At 39.0% G+C, this 22504-nt stretch overlaps 1 protein-coding gene across 4 annotated transcripts in view; it reads right to left on the bottom strand.

Annotated features, from left to right (window-relative positions):
- Positions 1-235: 235 nt before the first annotated feature.
- Positions 236-22504, bottom strand: part of HYCC1 (hyccin PI4KA lipid kinase complex subunit 1) — a 49579-nt gene continuing 27310 nt past the window's right edge. For 2 of the 4 annotated variants that reach the window (XM_086742509.1, XM_086742510.1), the window contains 6 exons: positions 22370-22465; positions 17560-17676; positions 16728-16815; positions 16043-16202; positions 4411-4425; positions 236-3267 (listed from right to left, as the gene is read on the bottom strand). In XM_086742509.1, the coding sequence (XP_086598635.1) occupies positions 2711-3267; positions 4411-4425; positions 16043-16202; positions 16728-16815; positions 17560-17676; positions 22370-22465 (1033 nt within the window). In that variant the 3' untranslated portion in view covers positions 236-2710. Of the gene's footprint in view, positions 3268-4130; positions 4426-16042; positions 16203-16727; positions 16816-17559; positions 17677-22369; positions 22466-22504 lie in introns of all 4 variants that reach the window. The other 2 variants (XM_086742512.1, XM_086742511.1) reach the window with 2 other exon arrangements.

Here is a 22504-nt window from a genome sequence, read left to right on the forward strand (position 1 = left end):
ATAAACCCACACACACACGTACAAACAGTAGCCTTTAGTACCAAGAACTTTATTGTTTTCTCCAAAAAGTCTGAAGCTTTGTGTAATTTCCATTGTACCAAAATGAGCCTATGTCTTGGGTTCAAGCCAGACTACAGTTAGAATAATTAGCTGGATAAAAGGATAAACTGACTTTACTTTACCACTGTTTGACTTGCAGCCAACACTACTGTAAACATCTTACAGATCTGCATTTTAGATCCTTCAAAATGCTAATTATTTATAGCTAAAGTGACTAAATCTTCCCAGTATAATAAACATCTTTCATACCAACACCCAGCTCAAAAGAGTGTCTGTGACAATAACCGAAACAATCACAAACTAAATGAAACGGAACCAGTACAGATACTTAACAATTCTAGTCCCTTAACGCTAACTCACAATGAATGCCGTCACAATGAACATTTGTCAGTTGCAATTTTATTTCTCTATTCTGGTTCACGTTTCGATTTAAATTACTGTAAGGTGTTTCCAAAGTATTCCTAAATGCTACACTGCAAGAGCAGAGCAGGAGGCAGCTGTAAGTTCTACAGGTTATTTCTTTGTAACACCTAGAACAAATTTAAAGGAAAGGAGAGCTCTACACTCAGTATGTGTAGTGCTAGCCAACATCTTGCTATCAGTAGCCTAAAATCCTCCTATTGCCTGTGGTTATGCATGCTCCCAGAGCCATATGTATTAGTCAATCTGAAACAAATGTGCTGTCTAAAGTGTATTGCAGAAACACCTGTAAAAAAAGGGCAAAGGTTTCTGCTATACAAGTATTTACAAAAACACACAGCTTCAAGGAACCAGTTTATTTCACTGGCCAAGGTATTAAACACTAAACAAGACAACCTTGTAGTTTACACATTAGGAATGTAAGTTTCAATGTACAATTAAGAAAACACGTCACTGTAAAAAGATGAAATACTGCACTACTGGAATTGAACAGTGTCAAACAAACTGAAGAATGTGAGAGTGTGGCACGTTCATTTAAACTCAGGCCCTCAGGTGAAGACAAACGTGTAGAGACTGATGCAGCTATTCCACAGACTTTGGTGAATATTAAGAAATGTACACATCTAGTCTACAGTCTTAGAAACAGAATTACACCACTTAAATTTGTCCCTATCAGCTATGTCTCCTAACCTCTTTTCATTAATTAACCAGCTTATTAATTGCTATAAACCTGAATAACATAATCTGCTTAAAAGTTACTTGTGCTTCAGTTTAAGTCAAAAAGGGATACCTAAACTTCTCTCCAGGCAAACAGGAAAGTCCACCAGAATTTTAGTGTTTGTTCCGTTACAAGGTTCTTGACAATAAGGGATCACTAGCTGCAGAAATCTGGACACTCAGGAATGACTATGCCTTAGATCTTCATCCTATTTCTCCACTCACAATAATATACTGTCTGTTTACCAGCTCATCACTGCTACTGGAGTGGTTTTGTCAGCTATTGCTTCTCCAAATTTCTGCATAAGCAGTTTTAATGTTAATTTTTAATTAAAATCTTAACGTTACAAAAGTTGGTATCAAACAAGGTCACCAAACTAACTGAAGGTTAAAAGTTAGGTAACCTTGAGAACAAGCTGCTGTTTTAGAATTTCAAGCTAGAAAAATAATAGATACAAAAGACTAGCAATTACAGTGCTAGTTATATTTACATTTTAATTTCCCTTTGTGCTTGCAAGTTACTGAAAGTACACAACCTTTGGTAGTATTCTCTTAGTCTCAAGTAAGAAGTTCATGTTAAACACATTCACACTCCTGATTTGCTTGATTCAGTGCAAAGGGCTCATACCTTATTTCCTACATAACATCACTATATAAGCACTTCTCTTCCCCATAAATAACAAAAATACTGATGACAGTGATTTTGCAATGAGTAACTTTGTTCCTGATATTTAGAATCTGAAAGAGAGTCTGACACACAATTTGTAAGTTTAAAGAGTGACTACTATAGCAACTGGTAAGAACTCTCACCCACAAATACTTCTGCTGTATGACTTTTGGTGCAGTTTAAAGACATCTAGAAAAACCAAAATGCATCTATAATTCAGACTCACACAGGTGGCATAAAGAAGTATGACCATTGTAACATGTACTAACTACCATTACAAAAACCGCTGAGACATCAAACACTGAGCTGATGCTTCTAGTTCTAACCTTACATGTAAGCACAGCTTTCTCATGGCTAACATAACAGAATGCTGATGTTCTTATAATGCTGTTCCAAAATTTCATGCCCATGCTGCAAGACTCCTCTTAAATAAAACAAGTACTTGCAGTTTTGCCTATGTCAGGTGGTAATGAACAAGTAGAATTTGGGAAAGAGCCTCTATTTGTTCCCTTACTGTGCATCTGCAAAAAGCCACACATCTTGGTCAGTGGCTAAACAACCAATCAGTGCTTGTTAAAGTGGTGAAGCTGTAAACTTCACATGAAGCCGTAAGCAACAAGGAGTAAGTACACTAAGTCAAACAGGAACTTTCCAAGCTATTAAGAAGTTGACACAAAATAATTACAACTTTTGTCTTTTCACTGTTACTGTGAAATGTGTCAAATAAGAACTTATGGGCTTGAGGTTTAAGAGACTAACATACAGCATATCAAGGTGCTTAATGTACCAATACACCAATATCAGCATAAACCTTCAATATTTTGGTTTTCATACTTGCCAATTTAATCAATCTGTTGATAAGGTTATGCTAATACTAGGAGGTCGCTGCTGATTAGGTTGTTTGCTTAAAATTGGAAGATCTGTTCTTTCTGTTCCATATATCAGTTTTTCCTCCTGAAGACTGCAAGCTGAAAACCTGTTTGCCTCTGAACCAGATACACCACCACGATTACTTGGAACTGTGACGCCACTGACCTGTTCAAAGGATTTACTAAACACAGTAGTGGTCGTTCTGGCCAGACTATGGCTGCCAGGTTTAGGCAGGGACTGGCTAGTTGTCAGTGTCAGTCTCTTCAGAGACACAAGCTCCAGATTCTCACTCATGGCTCTCTGAGTTTGTTTCCGCGACAAGTGTTCTCTGCAGGTTTCTCCTTCTTTTTCTTTTCCTCCAGCTTTGCTTCCTCCAGACCTTCGTTGGCTCTTCCCTAAAAGGTTCTTACTGCTCATGTTGCTGCTGTTAGCTAGGGCAGGCTGACTTGTACTTGAAGTAGCCCTAGAGTAAAACCCTTCATCAGTTTCAGACACTTCTATCAGTTCTTCTTGAATTGCTAAATCAGTATTACCTGTGTGGTAGAAAAAGAAATAAAGAATTAGCACTTGACTTTCTCATATTTATTGATTTTATGTATTGCTACATTTTGATATTTGCAAGCACGAAGCCATAAAGCAACAGAACAGAGTTCAGAAGACAAAACACTTACCTATTCCATTACATTTTGGAATTAAAGTTCATTAGGATATAAAGCTACAGCAAATAATGCTGCATTAACTAGATCAAAAAGCATGCCCATAATCTCGTTTTGTAGTGATTTTGAAAAAAAAAAAAATGCAGTCTTGTTAATTCATGCAGGAGATTAGAAATTTATAGATTAGAAGATACCACACAGAACAAGAAAAAGTGCAACACTTATTTTGAGCAAGCACTCCAATCCATGATTTTGCAAAGCCTGTTAATTATAGGGTATGTGATCAACACCTCAGGACACCCAATATGGCATCTGCACATTTAGCAACCAAAGAATGCTTTAGGACTGAAAGGTCACCTTCTGCATCATAGGTCTGGTGGTATGAGTTGAAAACTCAAGCACAAAATGAGATCTCCAGTATACCACGAAAGGTGGAATTTGGGAAATCTGAGGTACACAGCGAGATACTTTTCACATCCATTTTGATGGATTCTTCATAGAATTGATCACTGGATTTTGTAAACCCAATAAATATGCTTAATAAACTCAAAGGTACGTTGGCTCTCAGTGTATTTTCTCGAGATTAAATCAATCTATGTGTAAGTATGTCACCATTGTCTGTGGCACAGACGAAGCTGTGTGCAATACATGCATTTGTGTTATTACTCATGCAAATATATTAACTGCATACTTTAATTCTCCAAACATGCAGCAGTGACCCTTTCAATCAACAGTGGTACCTTAGAGTGCAGCTACAAGTGCTGTGCTAAAACTGCACTCTGCCAGATGAGTTTATTCCATCCTCCATCATTTTTCTTACAGATTTTTGCCTCCTGATTTCTGGCATGCCTTTGCTGTCAGTTCTAGGATCAGTAGCTGATTCCTGTACTCCCTGTAAATGCTGAACATCATTGTCTGCTAGTGCTCTGCTCTTTTCCCCATTCCCGGTCCTCTCTCCAGCCACACTTGTGACACTAATCTCAGGTATGATAAAGTTGCCCAACTCAGTAGCATCATTACCATTCTCTGGTTGTTCTAGAATTAAAGATGGATAAGAAAAAAAAAAAAAACAAAACAAAAGATGTCTGAAACAAAACATGAAACAAAAGCCAACAGCTACAGATAACCAAAGCATTATGAATTAAAGCAGATGTTCACATATTAACCTCTTGTTAATTAGCAACATTGGTGAGTATGAAATTTTGCTGTATTTTTAAATTGTAGGCTTCAATCTTCCAATTATTGGCCTGTATCTATCTACATTCTGGAAAGCCCCATGCTCAATCCTCCAAAACTGCAATTTCTGAGGATCATGAAACGAACATTCAGAGAATGATTCCGAAATCAAAGAACTCTCCATCATTCACTGTTCTGACTACATTCTCTGTATCACCACATGAAAGTGAAACATTTTTACAATGAAATGGCATAGCAACTTCATGTGTTATCATGTAAGACCATAAATACTATACATACAATATCACAATGCTGCACGGTGGTCACTGAAAACTAACAGTGAGACAACTAATCCAACTCAAGCACACTTTGACTTCCATTTTCATTCTTCATTTCAAATAACTATTTTCAACCAGAACGATATTTACAAGTAGAAAAATTCTCCAGATAATAAAATCAATTTATTCAGATAAAACCTATGGACTTTTACTGCAGTTTTTGCCACCTAATAGTAATATAACATATATGTTGATTTCCTCAGCCTTTTTAAGTTTCTTATATGAGCTTACAACTAAATTAGCTTGCAATAAACTTATTTGTGTCACACAAGTCAATTACAAAGTACAGTTTAGAAAATAGATTAAAGTAGGGGGAGGGAAAGTACCACAACTTTCTGCAGCACTGGGGGGGGGGGGGGAAATAAATAAATAAAGGCAAAAACCAATGCAGCTTAGTTCCAAGATTACTTCATTTTATTTGAGTAAGTTGTCAACAGGAGATATATTGTTTTTATTGTTACTCATCAACAGCTCAGCCTGGCCAAAAAATTATTTCAAGACAGTCAAAGATTCCTGCAGACATAGCCAAAAATCCCCAAGCAAACAGAAAACTCTACACCTTCTCAAAGTCTTAGAAAGATGGCTGTGTGTAAGTACAAGAGATTTAATAATGATATTTACTGAAAAGAACGCTATAGTTCCTACAGGGTAAAACAAATCACAACTCAAAAGATGCCTGTCTGCATTAGCTGAAGACAGGTTGAGAAGAAAAAAAGTGAAAATAAAAACAGGAGTTGAAACTTTAGGGAAATTCCAAGTATATGTAAGCAGCAAGTTAAAATCCTAGCAACCTGTCACCTCCACGGTGTATGAAGTACTCTCAGTGTCTGAAGGTCTTTTTAAAAGTACTCAGAATTGCTTTATCAGCACTAGCTCTACAACCAGAAAACTGTGTTTAGATGACCTGGAGAAGAAAAAAAGCCATCAGTTACAGATAGTCACGGCACACTCTCCATGAAGATGTATATCATGGAAATACAAGTGAAGAAGAGCAAGAACTACACCATATGCTATAGTTATATATTCTATGTGTCTTATATATGTATACTATATGCAAACACTATGGCCACAAACTTGACAAGACTAAAAATCCACTAAAAGCACAGCTCAGAACAAAGCTCAACTGAATCCCTGTGCTTTATTCATAACAGAGCTCTTTCAGACCCGAGGATTAAGTAAGGACTGTCCAGATCACATTGCCAGTTTGCTGCTTCATGACAGAAGTTGGCAGTACAGGCATTTAACTGACAGTGCGAAGTCCCAAATCAGAGGAATTTATGAGATAATTTTTCAAGTGGAAGCTCCAACACTTTTCAGCAGGAGGGGTTCCTCTCCTCCCCCTGTCTCCAACACTAAGGACTCTTGTGCAGGCACAATGTACTTCTAGGTCGAGGGGGCTTCAGCGCTGGGCTTTTTGCTGGCATTTGTGCTGTCTGCACTTATCACAACAATGAAATACGTGTCAGAGCGAGATGGTTATTCTAGCAGGGATGGACATTGCTGTCACCTGGTGTAAGAGCTATCCCTGATTTTACCTGCAAATGCTAAGTACCATGGTTGCATCCAGAGGATAGTGGTCAACAGCTTAATGTCCAGATGGAGGTCAGTGAGAAGTGGTGTCCCTCAAGGGTCCATACTGGGACCAGTACAGTTTAACATCTCCATTAACGACAGACAGTGGGATCGAGTGCACCCTCAGCAAGTCTGCAGATGACACCAAGCTGAGTGGTGCAGTCAACACGCCTGAGGGACGGGATGCCATCCAAAGGGACATAGACAAGCTTGAGAAGTGGGCCCATGCAACCCTCATGAGGTTCAACAAGAAAAAGTGCAAGATCCTGCACATGGGCCAGGGCAGCCCCCAGTATCAATACCAGCTGTGGGGTGAAGGGATTGAGTGCAGTCCTGCCAAGAAAGACTTGGGGGTACTGGTGGATGAAAAGCTGGACATGAGCCAGCAGTGTGTGCTCGCAGCCCAGAAGGCCAATTACATCCTGGGCTGCACCAAAAGCAGTATGGCCAGCAAGCTGAGAAGGTGATTCTCCTCCTCTACTCCGCTCTCATGAGACCCCACCTGCAATACTGCGTCCAGCTCTGCAGCCCCCAACATAAGGACACAGAACTGTTGGAGAGAGTTCAGAGGAGGGCCACAAAGATGACCAGAAGACTGGAGCATCTCTCCTGTGAAGAAAAGCTGAGAGAGTTGAGGCTGTTCAGTCTGGAGAAGAGAAGGCTCCAGGGAGACCTTACAGCGGCCTTACAGTACTTAAAGTGGGCCTTATAAGAAAGAGGGGAGAAACTCTTTAGCAGGGCCTGTAGCAACAGGACAAGGGGTAATCGTTTTAAACTAAAAGAGGGTAGATTTACACTAGATATAAGGAAAACATTTTTTACAATGAGGGTGGTGAAACACTGGAACAGGTTGCCCAGAGAGGTGGTGGATGTCCCATCCCTGGAAACATTCAAGGCCAGGTTGGACAGGGCTCAGAGCAACCTGATCTGGTCAGAGATGTCCCTGCTTCTTGCAAGGGGGTTGGACTAGACGGCCTTTAAAGGTCCCTTCCAACCAAAACCATTCTATGATTCCTTCTAAGTATCTATTTAACAAGTTGTACTATCCAAAGGAAATGGCATTAATAATTGCTGCTATTAGCTGCTAACTTCCTGATGTTTGGCAGGCAACTCAAGTTAGAACTGTTTCCAAGTGTTACTTTTTCTAAGAGCACTTTCTGCAGAAGTATTCTATTGCAAGTAACAAAGGTAACAACTGAGCACCATGAATCACAGTAGTAATAATAATAATAAAAAAATAAGTCATTTCACCATCAAATATAGTTGTTTGTTTTTTTTTTTCTAAAAATATAGCAGTAGAAAGGTTAGTGAGGAGAAATCAATGCTCTGATTGGCCTCATTGGTCTGATTTTACTAGGGTGAGGTACCTGTGCCTCTCCTACGGCAATCTTCAAATCCCTTCCTGCTATCCTGTCAGTGCACCACAGGCAAGTTATTTTAGCGTAAGTTCTTCCCAGAATCCACTGATCTTGATATGCACAAGTTGAATCTGCTAAAAACTTCATTTAGAGCTAGGACACCAGAGAGAGGACAAGGCGGAACAGAGCTTACTGTCAGTCCCTTCCCCACTAAGGGCAGAAAAGCGCTAATTAACAGCATCCAGCTCCAGAGAAAGGAGACTCAGAATGCACATTAGAAATCAGAAAAACAGAGGAAGAATATTTTTGTTACAGATTTTGGTATAATAGCGATACTTAGTGTGTCTGGTGGTGTGCATTTCTAAATGTAAAATCCTACTGTGATATCAGCACTTTACTGCATTCCCACAGTTCTGTAACCATTACCACAATGAACTGGGGAAAAAAAAAAACAAAAAAACTTGAGAGTTTTGCTCCATGTAATTACGTCTAATCATCTAGTTAAGTGCTATTAACTACTTCTAGTGAAAGGGAATATACCTTTCTCTGAGTTTAACATTGAACTACAAAAGGCAATTAATGAAAAAAATGGGATATTGGGTATCTCAACGCCTATTAACCTGTCTACCATAGCATTTACAGTCTCTTGGCAGGGAAAAGACTACACAATCCACGTCCTTCATAGCAGCATTCCTTCCTTATTTTAAAACTTTGAAGAACACCTAAAACAAACCTTCAGCTTCATAGTGCTTGGTTTTGAAGATAATACTGCTTCAAGCTGAACAACTCTGGGGGTCTATCCTTTGAGAAAGAGATATTAATAGCCAGTGCACAAAGCAACGTAGCAAAGGAGAAAACAAAGGACACCGCTAAAAAGTGTAGGGACAAAATGGAATAATTATGTCAGTTAATATAAATATGTCCACAGCAGTTGAAGGAAAATGCATTTGAAGTCACATTTCTAAACGCTTTAAGTAGCACAACCAACCTTGATAAAAGCACTTCACGATTACTAGTTGCTAAGAATTAATTAAAAAGATATTCCAATCATAGTCTACCTTATTATTATAGTTGCCTACATCATTTACCTCAGATTGCACAGGCAAACTGCCCATTTGGATAGTAATTCAATTTTAACCACCACAAGCTCAAGCTGCATTTCCTGCACAACAATGTTAGCATTTTGAATTATTCACAAAAGTATCGAGTTTATATCCCAAAATTAACATTCATATAAAAAAGTTATAACTATTTCAGGAATTAGTGAAAGTAAAAAAAAAAAGTAAGAAAATTATCTCCACAGTGATTCAAAGACTAACATTTCTAAACCTTGTGTACTACATCAAAGTCAATTTCCGCAGTGGGGAAAAAAATAACATCTTGTCCTTCTTCTCTAGTTTATGTCTTTGGTTTTGTGTTATGCATCTGACCAACATCTGCTTAGCTCTTCTTACTCAGTCTGTTACATCGGGGTATTTCTTTTACATACATTACCTCTACATACAGGAGTTTTTCCCGAGTAACGCTTTTATGAGGCAGTTTGGCAGATTTTATGTAAGGACAGCCTTGCTAGAGCTTGTGTTGGTTTTTTTTCCCAGCTGCCATAAATAACCATTCATTTCCAGCCACTCCAGCCAGCAAGTCGGCTTCGTCGGAGGCTCAACTTGAACACCTAAGCAAACGCACGTAGCATGAGGAATAAACAAGAGGAGTCAGAGACGCACGCACGCCTGCAGGGTTATGATCTTACTGGCATCATGGAGACACAGTAGGATGGCTCCTATGACTGGAGTGTTGGAATGGAAGGATACAGATTCTTTAGGAAGGACAGGCAGGGCAAATGAGGAAAGGATGTTGCCCTCTATGTCAACGACCAGCTGGAATGCATGGAGCTCTGCCTGGGAATGGATGAGGAGCCCAAGAGCTCATGGGTCAGGATTACAGGGAGGAGAGGAACTGGTGACATTACAGTAGGGGTCTGCTACAGGCCACTCAACCATGAAGACAGAGGGGACGAGGCCCTCTACAGACAAGTAGGAGCAGCCTCACGGTCACAAGCCCTCATCCTCATGGGGGACTTCAATCACCCTGAAATCTCTTGGAAGGACAATACAGCAGGGCATAAGCAATCCAGGAGGTTCCTGGAATGTGTTGATGACAACTTCCTTTCTCCATGTGACAGAGGAGCCACCAAGGAGAGGTGCTATGCTGGACCTTGTTCTCACCAACAAGTAGGGGCTGATTGGAAATGCGGAGCACACAAGGGCAACCTTGGCTGCAGTGACCACGAAACAGTGGAGATTGAGATATCCTTAGGGTAGCGAGGAGGGCGCACAGGAAGCTCACTACACCGGACTGGGGAGAGGAGACTTCAGCTGCTTCAGGGATCTGGTGAGTAAAGTGCCATGGGATGTAGCCCTGGAGGGAAGAGGGGCCCAGGAAAGCTGGTTAATGTTCAAGGATGTCCTCCTCCAGGCTCAGGAGCAACACATCACAACAAAGAAGAAGTCAGGTAAAAATGCCAGGAGGCCTGCATGGATGAATAAGGAGCTCTGGGACAAACTGAAAAACAAAAAGGAAGCCCACAGCGGGTGGAAGCAAGGACAGGAAGCCTGGGTATAATACAAAGAAGTTGTCTGAGCAGCCAGGGATCAGGTCAGGAAAGCTAAAGCCCTGATAAAGCCCTGGCTGGAGACATCAAGGGGAACAACAAAGACTCCTATAATTATGCCAGGGATAAAAGGAAGACAAGGGAAAGTGTGGGCCCTCTCCAGAAGGAAACAGCAGACCTGGTTACCTGGGACATGAAGAAGGCTGAGGTACTCAATGACTTCTTTCCCTCAGTCTTCACCAGCAAGTGCACTAGCCACACTGCCAAGTCACAGAAGGCAAAAGCAGGGACTGGGAGAATGAAGAACCACCCACTGTAGCAGAAGGGCAGGTTTGAGACCATCTAGGAACCTGAAGGTGCACAAGTCCATAGGACCTGATGAGATGCATCCACAGGTCCAGAGGGAATTGGCAGATGAAGTTGCCACACTGCTGTCTATCATATCTGAGAAGCTGTGGCAGTCCGGCGAGGTTCCCACTGACTGGAAAAGGGGAAACAAAACCCCCTCCTCCCCTCACTTTGAAAAAGGGCAAAATGGAAGGCTGAGGAACTACAGGCCAGACACTCGCTTTTGTGCCTGGAAAAGTCATGGAGCTCCTGGAAACCATGCTAAGGCACACAGAAAATAAGGAGGTGACTGATGGCATCCAACATGGCTTCACTAAGGGCAAACAGTGCCTGACAAATTTAGTGGCTTTCTACAACAAGATTACAGTGTTGGCGGATAAGGGAAGAGCAACTGGGAAATCTGCCTAGACTTCTGTAAAGCATTTGACACTGTCCCGCACAACATGCTTGTCTCTAAACTGGAGAGATGTGGATTTGACAGACAAACCACTCAGTGGATACAGAATTGGTTTGATGGTCGCACTCAAAGAGTTGTGGTCAACAGCTCAATGTTCAAGTAGATCTATAATGAGTGGCATTCCTCAGGGGTCAGGATTGGGACTGGCCCTGTTTAACATCTTTGTCAGCAACATGGACAGTGGGACAGAGTGCACCCTCAGCAAGTTCACCAACGACACCAAGCTGCGGTGCCGTTGATACACTGGAAGGAAGGGATGCCATCCAGTGAACCTCATGAAGTTCAACAAGGCCAAATGCAAGGTCCTGCACATGGGCTGGGGCAATCTCAGGCACAAATACCGGCTGGGCAGAGAAGGGATCGAGAGCAGTCAGAAGAAAAGGACTTGGGAGCAATAGTGGACAAGAAGCTCAACATGAGCTGGCAATGTGCACTTGCAGCCCATAAAGCCAACTGCATCCTGGGTTGCATAAAAAGAAACGTGGCCAGCAGGCTGAGGGAAGTGGTTCTCGCCCCTCTACCCTGCTCTCATTGAGACCCCACCTGCAGTAATGCACCCAGCTCTGGAGCCCCCAACATAAGAAGGATGTGGAGCCCCCAACATAAGAGGAGTTCAGAGGAGGGCCACGAGGACAATCAGAGGTCTGGAGCACTGCTCCTATGAGGTCAGGCTGAGAGAGTTGGGGCTGTTCAGCCTGGAAAAGAGAAGGTTCTGAGGAGACCTTATAGCTGCCTTTCAGTACTTAAAGGGAACCTACAAGAAAGCTGAGGAGGGACTTTTGACAAGTGCATGTAGTGATAGGACAAGAGGTAATGGCTTTAAACAAGAAGAGTAGGTTTAAATTACATGTAAGGAAGAAATTCTTTATTGTGAGGGTGGTGACGCACTGGAACGGGTTGCCCAGAGAGGCTGTGGATGGCCCTTCCCTGGAAGTGCTCAAGGCCAGGTTGGATGGGGCTTTGAGTCATCTGGTCTAGTGGAAAGTGTCCCTGCCCATGGCAGGGGAGTTGGAACAAATGGTCTTTAAGGTCTCTTCCAACCCAAACATTCTATGATGCTGTGATTTAAGTATTTATCTGCCTTAAACACTAATTTGTTTTGTTTTGTTTTGTTTTCCTCTATTTGTGAAGATAAATGGAAATGTCACTCAAGGTTTGTTTTTAAAACATGAACACTACAAAAAAAAATAATGCTAGATAGAAGAGCTAATGCTTCTCTTTTTTAAGCTTTATGATTTATATGCAATCCAATTCAACAGCACTAAATTTATTGCTAAGTGGTAGCTAGTATTAACTGACTCTATAAATACTACCCTTTTTTACTAGATGAGTCCATTTGGCAAATGATCTTCACCTTTAGCACCTCTACAGTACCTACCTTAGAAGTCCAAATTTACAACACCAATTTGATTTTTTTTAAAAAGCCCTTCTAAGTAACATCTCTAGTGAACAAGTTACAGGGTTGAATATCACAACAAGATTAAATGTTAAGTTTTTTTTCAAAACTGACTTCAATCAAGAAAACTGACAAGAAAACTTTTGTCTGAAATATCTGAAAACTTTTATAGTAAACAATTTTTTTAAAAGAAAAAAAAATAAAGCTCAGGCTTCTCAGCTGGAAATGCGATTGGCTATAATTTTTTTATTTTAATTTTATTTATTTTACACAAATAGCTAGTGATTGAAAATTGCTGCCCTTGCTTCCCCAAGGGATAGTTTGCTTCATTAAGTCTTCTGGTCCACGTAACGTGTAAGATGAAGCTACTTCTCAGCTGTCTCCTCTAGCTTCCTAATTCATTTGGTACAACTCATTTTTATTATAGTGAAGCACAAAAATAAAACTCCTGAATATGTTTTTGGCCCTTACACCATGGAAGACAGAATAATGGTCAGGAGGTACACCATTTGTCATCTGATTTCTACCAATTCCAGTATTTATTTTAACTCAAACAAACATCTGTAAGCACAAGCCTCGTTATTTTTTTCCTGCCTACTGACCCTGAAGATGTATTCCATATCTTTCTTTCACCATGAATTGTGGGGTACTAAATTACATTATTAGGAATTTTGAAATCAGGAGACCATCCACTCCGACTTTAAAAAAGCTTTTCAAGTCACAAACAATGATTTTGTTAGTATTTTATATTGAAAATTTTGAGATTATCTGAAGTGGGATATGCATGGAGCATTTACCATTTAAAATAAAACAACTGGACACTCACTCAAAGATACCATAGACTCAGATATCATAGTTTTGGCCTTTGAACTGGCCTAATGTTTACATAGCCTTCAAAATTACAACTACTCCCACAACCTGCTGTACAAGTTTTCCTCCACCCCTGCCCTACACCAAGTGATTTTCTTCCTCTTCATTAAATCCTGTACCATCAAGGAAAATCCAAAGTCTTCCCAAGAACGCAAACAAAGTGTTGACAGGAGCTTTTTCATAAGAGTTCTTAATCTTTCAATCCTCATCACTAAACACTGACTAGTCCTCACTTGGGTCATACCAACTAGATTACCACTGTTTCGTGAAACTTGTCCTGCTTTATTAGACTCTCAAAAAACACTGCATTCCCCCTTATTTCTATGACTCCTACTATTATTCTCATTTCCCTTTCACTTTACTGCTATCTGCTGCAGGGCACACTCATCCCACCCATTTTTCCTTCAACTTCACCACGCATTACCCCCTGCAAGAGGGCAATAATTGTAAAAAATTCTATTTTATATTTGCTGAAAAATTTGTATTCTTATAAGGATGGTTCCAATACTGATCCTGTAACTTTTTTACTTCATTCTTTCTGTAAACACGAAGACAAAAGGAATGGTTTTTTAAATACACTTTCAGTTCTTCTGAACGAACTAGCACTCATTATCCTTAATCTGTGTTCCCATCCACCACCTCATTTGAATAAGCATCAGAACTACTCAAAAATAATAGCGACAAAACTGCCAAGCTTCAGAGGCCATTTGTCCATTTAAAAGCTGAGCTATCATACAGTTTTCTTGCACCTGGTCAACAATCCCTGCTTACAAAACTGTAAGCATGAAGAAAGGAAAATAAGTAATAAAGACTAAAATGATCCTTAGCAGTCTTGAGATTTCAGTAATAACTTGCTACTGGACCTCACTCAAGTTAAAGACACTAATGTTTTGCTCCTCAGCTTGGTCTGATAGTTTTAAGGAGTTTTTAATCAACTGAAAAGAACTTCGGTTATTTTACCTTTCTTTCCTCCTCACTCCCTCTGGCAGCATACTATTGCTACTACGTTGATACCAATGTGTAGCATTACTGCTCAGAAAGCTCTATCATAATTTTAAAGTCATCTTCTACCAGTGTATTTATAAATAATTTTCTCAATGCTTACCTGAATTATCTCTCGGTCCTTTACAAGTAACTTGGCAATATTTTTCTAACCAAACTGTCCATATACTACAGAAGCTCAAACAGTACACATCATACAGAAAGTTTTATGATAATGCTTCAAAGTATTTACTGAACCTATTAGAAGAGCATTCTTATCTACACTCACTCACTTAGCCTGCCAGAGTGACAAACCCAGCAGAACCAGCCGTTGCAAGTTTTGATTGCTGATCCAGTGGCTCTTCCCTCATCTGAAGATGGCAGAAGTGGAATATAATGTTTCTCCTTCTGTAGTACATTCAGCATCATTTTTTCTACTTCTCAGCCCAGACCTGTGTTCTACTTTGTGGAAGCCCTTACATTAGTTTGCCCAAATGTGCTGATTTTGTCTGGAAAGAGTTAATTTTCTTCATAGTAGCTACTATGGGGCTATGTTTTGGATTTGTGCTGAAAACAGCGTTGCTAATACAGGGATGTTTTCCTTACTGTTGACCAGTGCTTACACAGTGTCAAAGCCTTTTCTAATTCTCACACCACCCCACCAGCAAGTAGGCTGGGGGTCCACAAGAAATTGGGAGGGAACACAGGTGGCACAGCTGACCACAACAGACCAAAGGGATACTCCATACCATATGATGTCATGCTCAGCATATAAAGCTGGGGGAAGGAGGAAGGGAGGGATGTTCAGAGTGATGGCATTTGTCTTCCAACTGTTAAGTATGATGGAGCCCTGCTTTCCTGGAGATGGCTAAACATCTGCTCGCCAATGGGAAGTAATGAATGAATTCCTTGTTTTGCTTTGATTGTGTGCGTGGCTTTTGCTTTACCTATCTTTACCTCAACCCACAAGTTTCTCAATTTTACTCTTCTGATTCTCTCCCTCATCCCACTAGAGGGGAGTGAGTAAATGGCTGTGTGCTGCTTAGTTGTTGGCAGGGGTTAAACCATGACACCAAAAGATAATATATTACCCCTCTACCCGTAAATCTGATTTTTATTTAAGTAATTTAAGACAGATGGGGATCTGCTATAAAGTTGCTAAATACTTGCTTTGCTTCAGGTTCTATACATTATTTTCCAGAAGAAAAGAGGAACATCAGCCTTTTTAAAGAATCAATAACTTAGTATAGCTCCCTTTAACAAAAAATGGTTTTGTTTGTTTTGGGGTTGTTTTTTTAAACATGATTAAGGAAATAAAGAATATATTTCATCTATACATTCACAGCTTTAAAGGTCCCTTCCAATCCAAATTCTATGATTCTATGATCTGAACTGCATTAAGATTCCCATTCACCAGTTAAGAAAATAAAACCTTCCAAACTGCTGCTTGCTTACTAGCAATGAAGATGTGCAATTAGAAAATTCTCTATATTACTTTAAACAAGTGTAAAAAGCTGATAATTCATTGCAGAATGTGTTTCTTACCATGCCTTTTCCATCTATGCCCTCGGATAGACATGCTAGTCACAGCATTTCTTGATATTCTGGATGAAGTAGGTGTAATTTCAACCTGAATGCATTTTGTACCTTCTTTACTAGATTTCATGGCACCCTGAGGCAGTGAAGCTTTTATTGCATTAGCAACCTAGAAGAGAAAACACGCAGTTAAGTTCTTAACATGAAGATCCAAGTTTTAGAGTAAGAATTCTGTCAGGGGATTCTTACTACACCAAGAACAATACTGTGTACAATTCCAGTTTAAGATCAAAAGGCATGGGTTATAAAGAACGCTGGTTGCAATTATCTCTTAGAACTAAGTTACGTTTAAAATCCACCACTTTTTAAAACAGAAGTTTCCAGTTTAATGATGTGGCTATTACTTAACATGAACTTCAGAGAGCTTCTGCACTATCATCTAAGCTTTCAAGACTTAGAAGCATTCTACTGAAAATAGTTTGTTCACTAGAAAAGATAACAAAATAATTAAGTATACTGAAAACACCCATGCATGTGTGTGTACACTTGCAGACCTAGCTATTAACATCAGCACAGCTACACAGACCTCATGGGATTTCAGTTCCTGGTGTGATGTCACATCATGCATGTTCACAGGAAGTATTTCCTAGACTAAAAACTCTACTCAAAAAAAATGCTGAAATACAACACCTACCAGCAGAGGTTCTGGATACAGTTCCAGCTGTGCTCTATACAAAATGTCATCCATAGCTTTACGAGCCAGATCCCATTCTCCATTATAACTACAAAGGTAAATATATACATAATAATAAGCATCTATATAAAGAGATGAACCTTCCTGGTCACATAACCTTCACAGATTTAGTATTCCTTGATAGCTCAATTTAGAGGAGTTGAACTACTTGTGTTTGTTAGCAGCAAGTCTCCTATTTAGAGAACTTGTTCTGAAGTAGCGCCTATGAAGAAAAGGTTTTATTTTCATTGGCCACCCTGAGCAGTTTCAAAATGATATCATTACTTATTGATCAGTTAGTCATGAAATATTCTGAAACGCAAGCAGAATTGTTTTAATATTACTCCATCTTTTGAGTATTCCTGTATTACTAGTCTCTAATTATTTCAGTCAGTAAGAAAGCTTTATATATTAACACAACTACCAAAGGGTAAATGACATCTGCATTTCAGAGAAAGAATTGTAAGATCTTTTTCCTTAACTAGACTGACGACAAAACTAAGCATGCAAAAATGCAGACAGAAGACAATGGTTAGAAAGGGTTTTTTAAAAGATTTTTTCACATCAGCAGTTATACTTATGTGCTGTTCTAGCCCTCTTTCCCCAATATGACATGTGTAACTTCAGCTAACTAGCTGGACAATTGTGTTCTCTTCCTGAGGGGCTGATTGCTAGACACAGCATCTGTCCACTAGAAAATAAAACATTTCAAAGATACCATGCCTAAATGAGTGTAGAAATTAAGCTGACATTTCTTTATTTTGTATGTATACTAAAAACCCAAACAACTTACAAGGCATAATAAATTCCTGTTAGCATCTGCACCATGAATTCAGATGAAACTGGAATCCTACTGTTGACTCCCTTGTACTTTCTCACTTGTTGGCGAGGATATCCACAAACACAAATTCTAAAGAAATCACGCATTTTCATTAGCAAATAATATAGAATCACCGTTGTATAGAACTCTACAAAGCTAGGTGTATAGTATACATTTTAACTGCAATAGACCTACAGGAAGGTATCCATCAACAACCCTGTGCTGAAGCAGACTATTTCCTATTACGGAAGATGAGTATGCCCTCTACTGGCAGAATTCAAATCCTTCAAAATAGAGACATCCCAGACACTCTTAGTAAATTTATACTACAGTGGAACATGAAAGAAAACTGCCAGTAAAAGTAATTCTGGTCCATGCATTTGCTGCAGAACAGACAAAAAATAAGTTAATAGTATTTAAAGAAATAAAGCAGCATAGCAACTGTTCATATTACAGACATAAGCATGTGTCATTGCATATAATATGGAAGTTGCATACAAGTTTCCAAGCAGAGACCACATGTGTCACATTCATAAAAGTATTCTAAAATCCAGCAAAAGTCAGCTTTAGAATTTAGTTCTGAAGTAAAGTCCACATCAGGGTCTGTAGTCAAATTTGGAAATCAAAGATATTGGGTAGTTGAATATTCAACTAATTGACTATTGCTGAACTTCTGGAATGACCTTTAATGATATGAATCAAAGCATTTCCTTCTCCAAAGCACGGACTAGAGGAGTTAGTCTTAGAAAGCGTCAATTCTTCAGCCTCAAGTGTAAGTTGTAAGACTCCTCTTAAATCTGTTCCTTTCCAGGAGGGAAGAAAAAAAGAAAAAAAAACAACAAAAAAACCAAGTTAAGATTGTATTGTAGTACCTTTTAAATTACATCTGTAATAAAGATTTCGGGAGCCTTTTTTTACTAATACTAACTTTGCCACTAACCTACTATACTTTTTTCCTCTACTCTATCCTGCAACTCATCTTCTGCTTTGGCTACTTAAAAAAACAATCCAAAAAAAACCCCAAAAAAGCAGACAGAATCCCCAAGACCTCTATGGCTCAGCAACTCTCTGATCTAAATTCGACTCTTGAAGCTGGTATCCCATATCTCCAAACAGCAACAAAAAAGACTGTAAACACTTCAGCAGGAAGCCACACTAGTGACAACATGCAAGGAAATTAAAACAATATGAGATGTTTATAAAGGAAGAACCACAGACTGGTTTGGTTCAGAAGTGATTTTTAAAAAATATCTAGTTCCACCTCCACTGTCACAGGCAGGGACGTCTTCCACTAGATCAGGTTGCTCAAAGCCCTGTCCAACCTGACCTTGAACACTTCCAATGATAAGGCATCCACAGCTTCTCTGGGCAACCTGTTTCAGTGCCTCATCACTCTCGGCACAAAAAATTTCTTCCTTATGTCCAATCTAAGTCGAGACTCTGTCAGTTTAAAACCATTGCTCCTTGTCCTGTCACTATAGGTCTTGGTAAAAAAAAACCTCCCTCATCTTTCACATAAGTCTCCCTTATATATATTGAAGAGCTGCAATAAGGTTGAACAGCCCCAACTCTCTCAGTCTGTCCTCATAGGAGGAGTGTTCCAGCCCTCCGATCATTTTTGTGGCCCTCTTCTGGACCCAGAGGTCCATTAAACAGGTCTGTGTCTCTCTTCTACTGGGGACTCCAGAACTGAATGCAGTACTCCAGGTGGGGTCTCATGAGACCTGATTAGAAGGGGAGAATCACCTCCCTTGACCTGCAGCCCAGGATATGATTGGTTTTTTGTGCTGCAAGTACACATTGCACTGTATCCCGGAGCCCTTCTCCACAGGGCTTCTCTCAATCCATTCATCCCTCTGTATGTACAGATATCGGGGATTACCCCAACGCAGGTGCAGGACCTTGCACCTTTTTGAACTTCATGAGCTTAAGATACTTACAGGCATAGGATACCTACCCTCTCTACACTTACTGAAGGTAATTCCATAAACCTTAGGCTTGTGCTACCAGTTGGTCAACTGCTGCTCTGAGCATCAGTACTCAGTCATAATTCTCACTGACATTTATAATCCTAAATACTAACTTCTCAGAATGCCCTAAACCAAGATTTAAGTGATTGAATTTAACAATTCAATAATCATATTTCTAAAATAAAGAATTTATTCTGCTTAAGTTTTATTTTTTGTTTGCAAAATTAGCCAAATATGTTAATTTGTAACTAACTGCAAATTTTCCCCTAGATTTGATACTGTTGTTTACCAGAAGCACAGACTATTTAAGTACTCCTTGCTTATTCATTCAAATTTTAAAGTCTGATTTTATTATTGTTAGGAATACATTACTTCAGATTCCATTGTTATTTGTGTCTTACTATTCAAATGGCTTAAAAGTCTTAATTTTTTAGAAACCAGAATGCAAATTAATTTGTATCTTAAAATATGTTGAGTTCACCTGCAAAGTATATGCACACAGCTAGCTAAAACAAAAATCTTACTTCCAGTAAAGTGAATCAAATTGACTCTTCTGTTAAATACGCTTAAGATGTTGGAACCAAACAAGTTGATCCTCTCATACTTCACTCTTATACTTTGTCCATACACGGTAAAAGTTAAAGCATGAAAGCCCTTTTTTTTAAAAAAAAAAAAAAACAAAAAACAAAAAAAAAACAAAAAAAACCCACACAACCAAAAACTAAAAACAAAACCCAAAACTTTTACTTAGTCCTCAACCATATGAGCCAGTTACTGAAATTAACTAGGCTGAATAATTCCCCCACAAAAATCCTAGCCCATTTTCCTCCTCTTTATCCCCCAGAAGAGGATATTATTACGCAACTTGGGCCATACTTTATTTCCAGACAGCCCCTAATCTCCACCAATGGTTTTGTCCAAAGATGACACTTATAATCCACTAATATAAAAGGCATTTCAGTTTTGTGTAAAGCTTGACTTGTGGAGACAGTTGCAAGTAAGTGTCCAGTTTAAACAAAAATGCTAGTTTACATACAAACCATCTAATCAGGTCATTTTTATGCCAATGTATATATTTATGCATTTACTAGATGCTACTGTATAGGGATACAGAAAGTATTTTGGGGAGAAAAGAGCGAACTCACAGTAAGAATGTGATCAGTTAGCACTGACGTTTACATAGAAAATACCTTAATATAGACCGTGTATTAATGCCAGCATTGATTAGTTTTAATAAGCCCTACTGTAACAGGAGTTACTTCACAGTTACTTCCTCTAAAAAGGCTAGAATGACATCAGCAGAACTGCTTTGCTTTACATGAGAGTAAGAGGCTATTCTTATAAAAAGAGATAGTAACTGAAGATGCTAAAATAAAAAAAAACACAGATTTACAACACTTGAGATCGGCACAAAATGTTGTCACATTTACAGTTCACGTTTGTAAATAAGAAGTACTGAAACCTTTTGCTTCTTTAGAAAAGTCATAAAACTTTACTTAGACCTACTAGAAGAAAGCACATTAATTGTAGATTGCTTTCACACAGATCTTCCAAAAGTAACCTAAATTCAACACTGCTCAAACCAATTAAAGGAGTTATACTATAGATTCTTCCGAGAAATTTGTCAGTACTACATCCAAAGAGGATACTGAAAGATATTCCAATCTTCTGATATACGTTCCCTTGAATCCCTAAAATGCTGTCAGGGTAAGATTTTCAGTGTGCAGAGAAACAGCGATGCCAAAACCAGCAGGGAATGAAGAACTAAGAAAAAAGTCTAATTGTATCAAATAATTCCGTACCCAAAAATTCAACATTTTGAAGTAGAAAGACTTGCTTGCATCTACTGGTAATTTGCTTGGGGTTTTTTTGGAGGCTTTTAAAGAATTATTTGTTCCAAACACAGCCAAAACCTAATCAAGTAGAATAAGCAACATCAGTCTCCTATTCACAATCCTTAGCTTCTAAATATTTTCTACCTTAAATTTTAGACCATATCTTGTAAAGACCCTTCTAAATAATTGCCAAGTGCTCCAATGCTCGCTAACCTCCTCTGAAGAGGAGAGGATCTTACAGGCATCCATTACTGTGTTTTGTTTGTGTGAGGAACCTGGGACCTTTGACTGGTAAAAAGTTGCTGTAGTTGACTTCCAGCTCTCTCCTGGGTTTCCTGGGTTAACAAGAGCATTCTAATCTTTTTCTTAACCCAAAGCCCACTTTCAAAAATCTAGAGATAGACATTTTACTACCAGTTCTTTCTCTCTGAAAAAATAAATGGATCAAAATAGACACTGTAATTAAAATTAAGGTGGGGGTGGTGGGGTGGGGAGAGGGGTGTTTTGTCTCTTGAAGTAACAGCAGATTTTGGAAATACTAAAGTATCTGTAAGAATGGATGTATTTCTAGTCTCAAGATCTGCTGTAATTTCAAGAGAGTTTCAAATTGCATAGCATCCAAACATATTTATTAGGTTTGCATGCAAATTTTACCCAGATTTTAGAATACATTTCTGATTTTATTTAGCTAACACTACTTTGATTAAAAACAAACAGTTCCCTTGATTTGACTTCTCCACTTAAGAGCACTGCATATAAGCCAGGTCATTGCTTCTCCATTTTGAGATTTCAACCCAAAGTGCTAAGACAGATACTTTAAAAGCAAATAATGCAGCTGTAAACACTTATGGAAAAAAAGTCAAGTTTACAAGCAGCTTTTGGGAACGTAAAGCTTTTTTTCTTTAAAAAAAAAGTTCAAACTGATTGCATTTCAAATTGAAAATACCATTTTAAGTGTAATCAACCTAAAGAAATTACCTTGAACAAATCTGACACAATGACTGAAGAGAAACTGCAGGCATGTAGCTTAAGGCAGCATTGTAACAGAGCAGAAGGAAAGTCAGCACTTCAAACCTGGGATTTACAAGAAACATTAAAATTACATTATCAATT

This window comes from Chlamydotis macqueenii, chromosome 2 (assembly GCF_036417535.1).
Source record: "Chlamydotis macqueenii isolate bChlMac1 chromosome 2, bChlMac1.mat, whole genome shotgun sequence".
NCBI lineage: Eukaryota > Metazoa > Chordata > Aves > Otidiformes > Otididae > Chlamydotis > Chlamydotis macqueenii.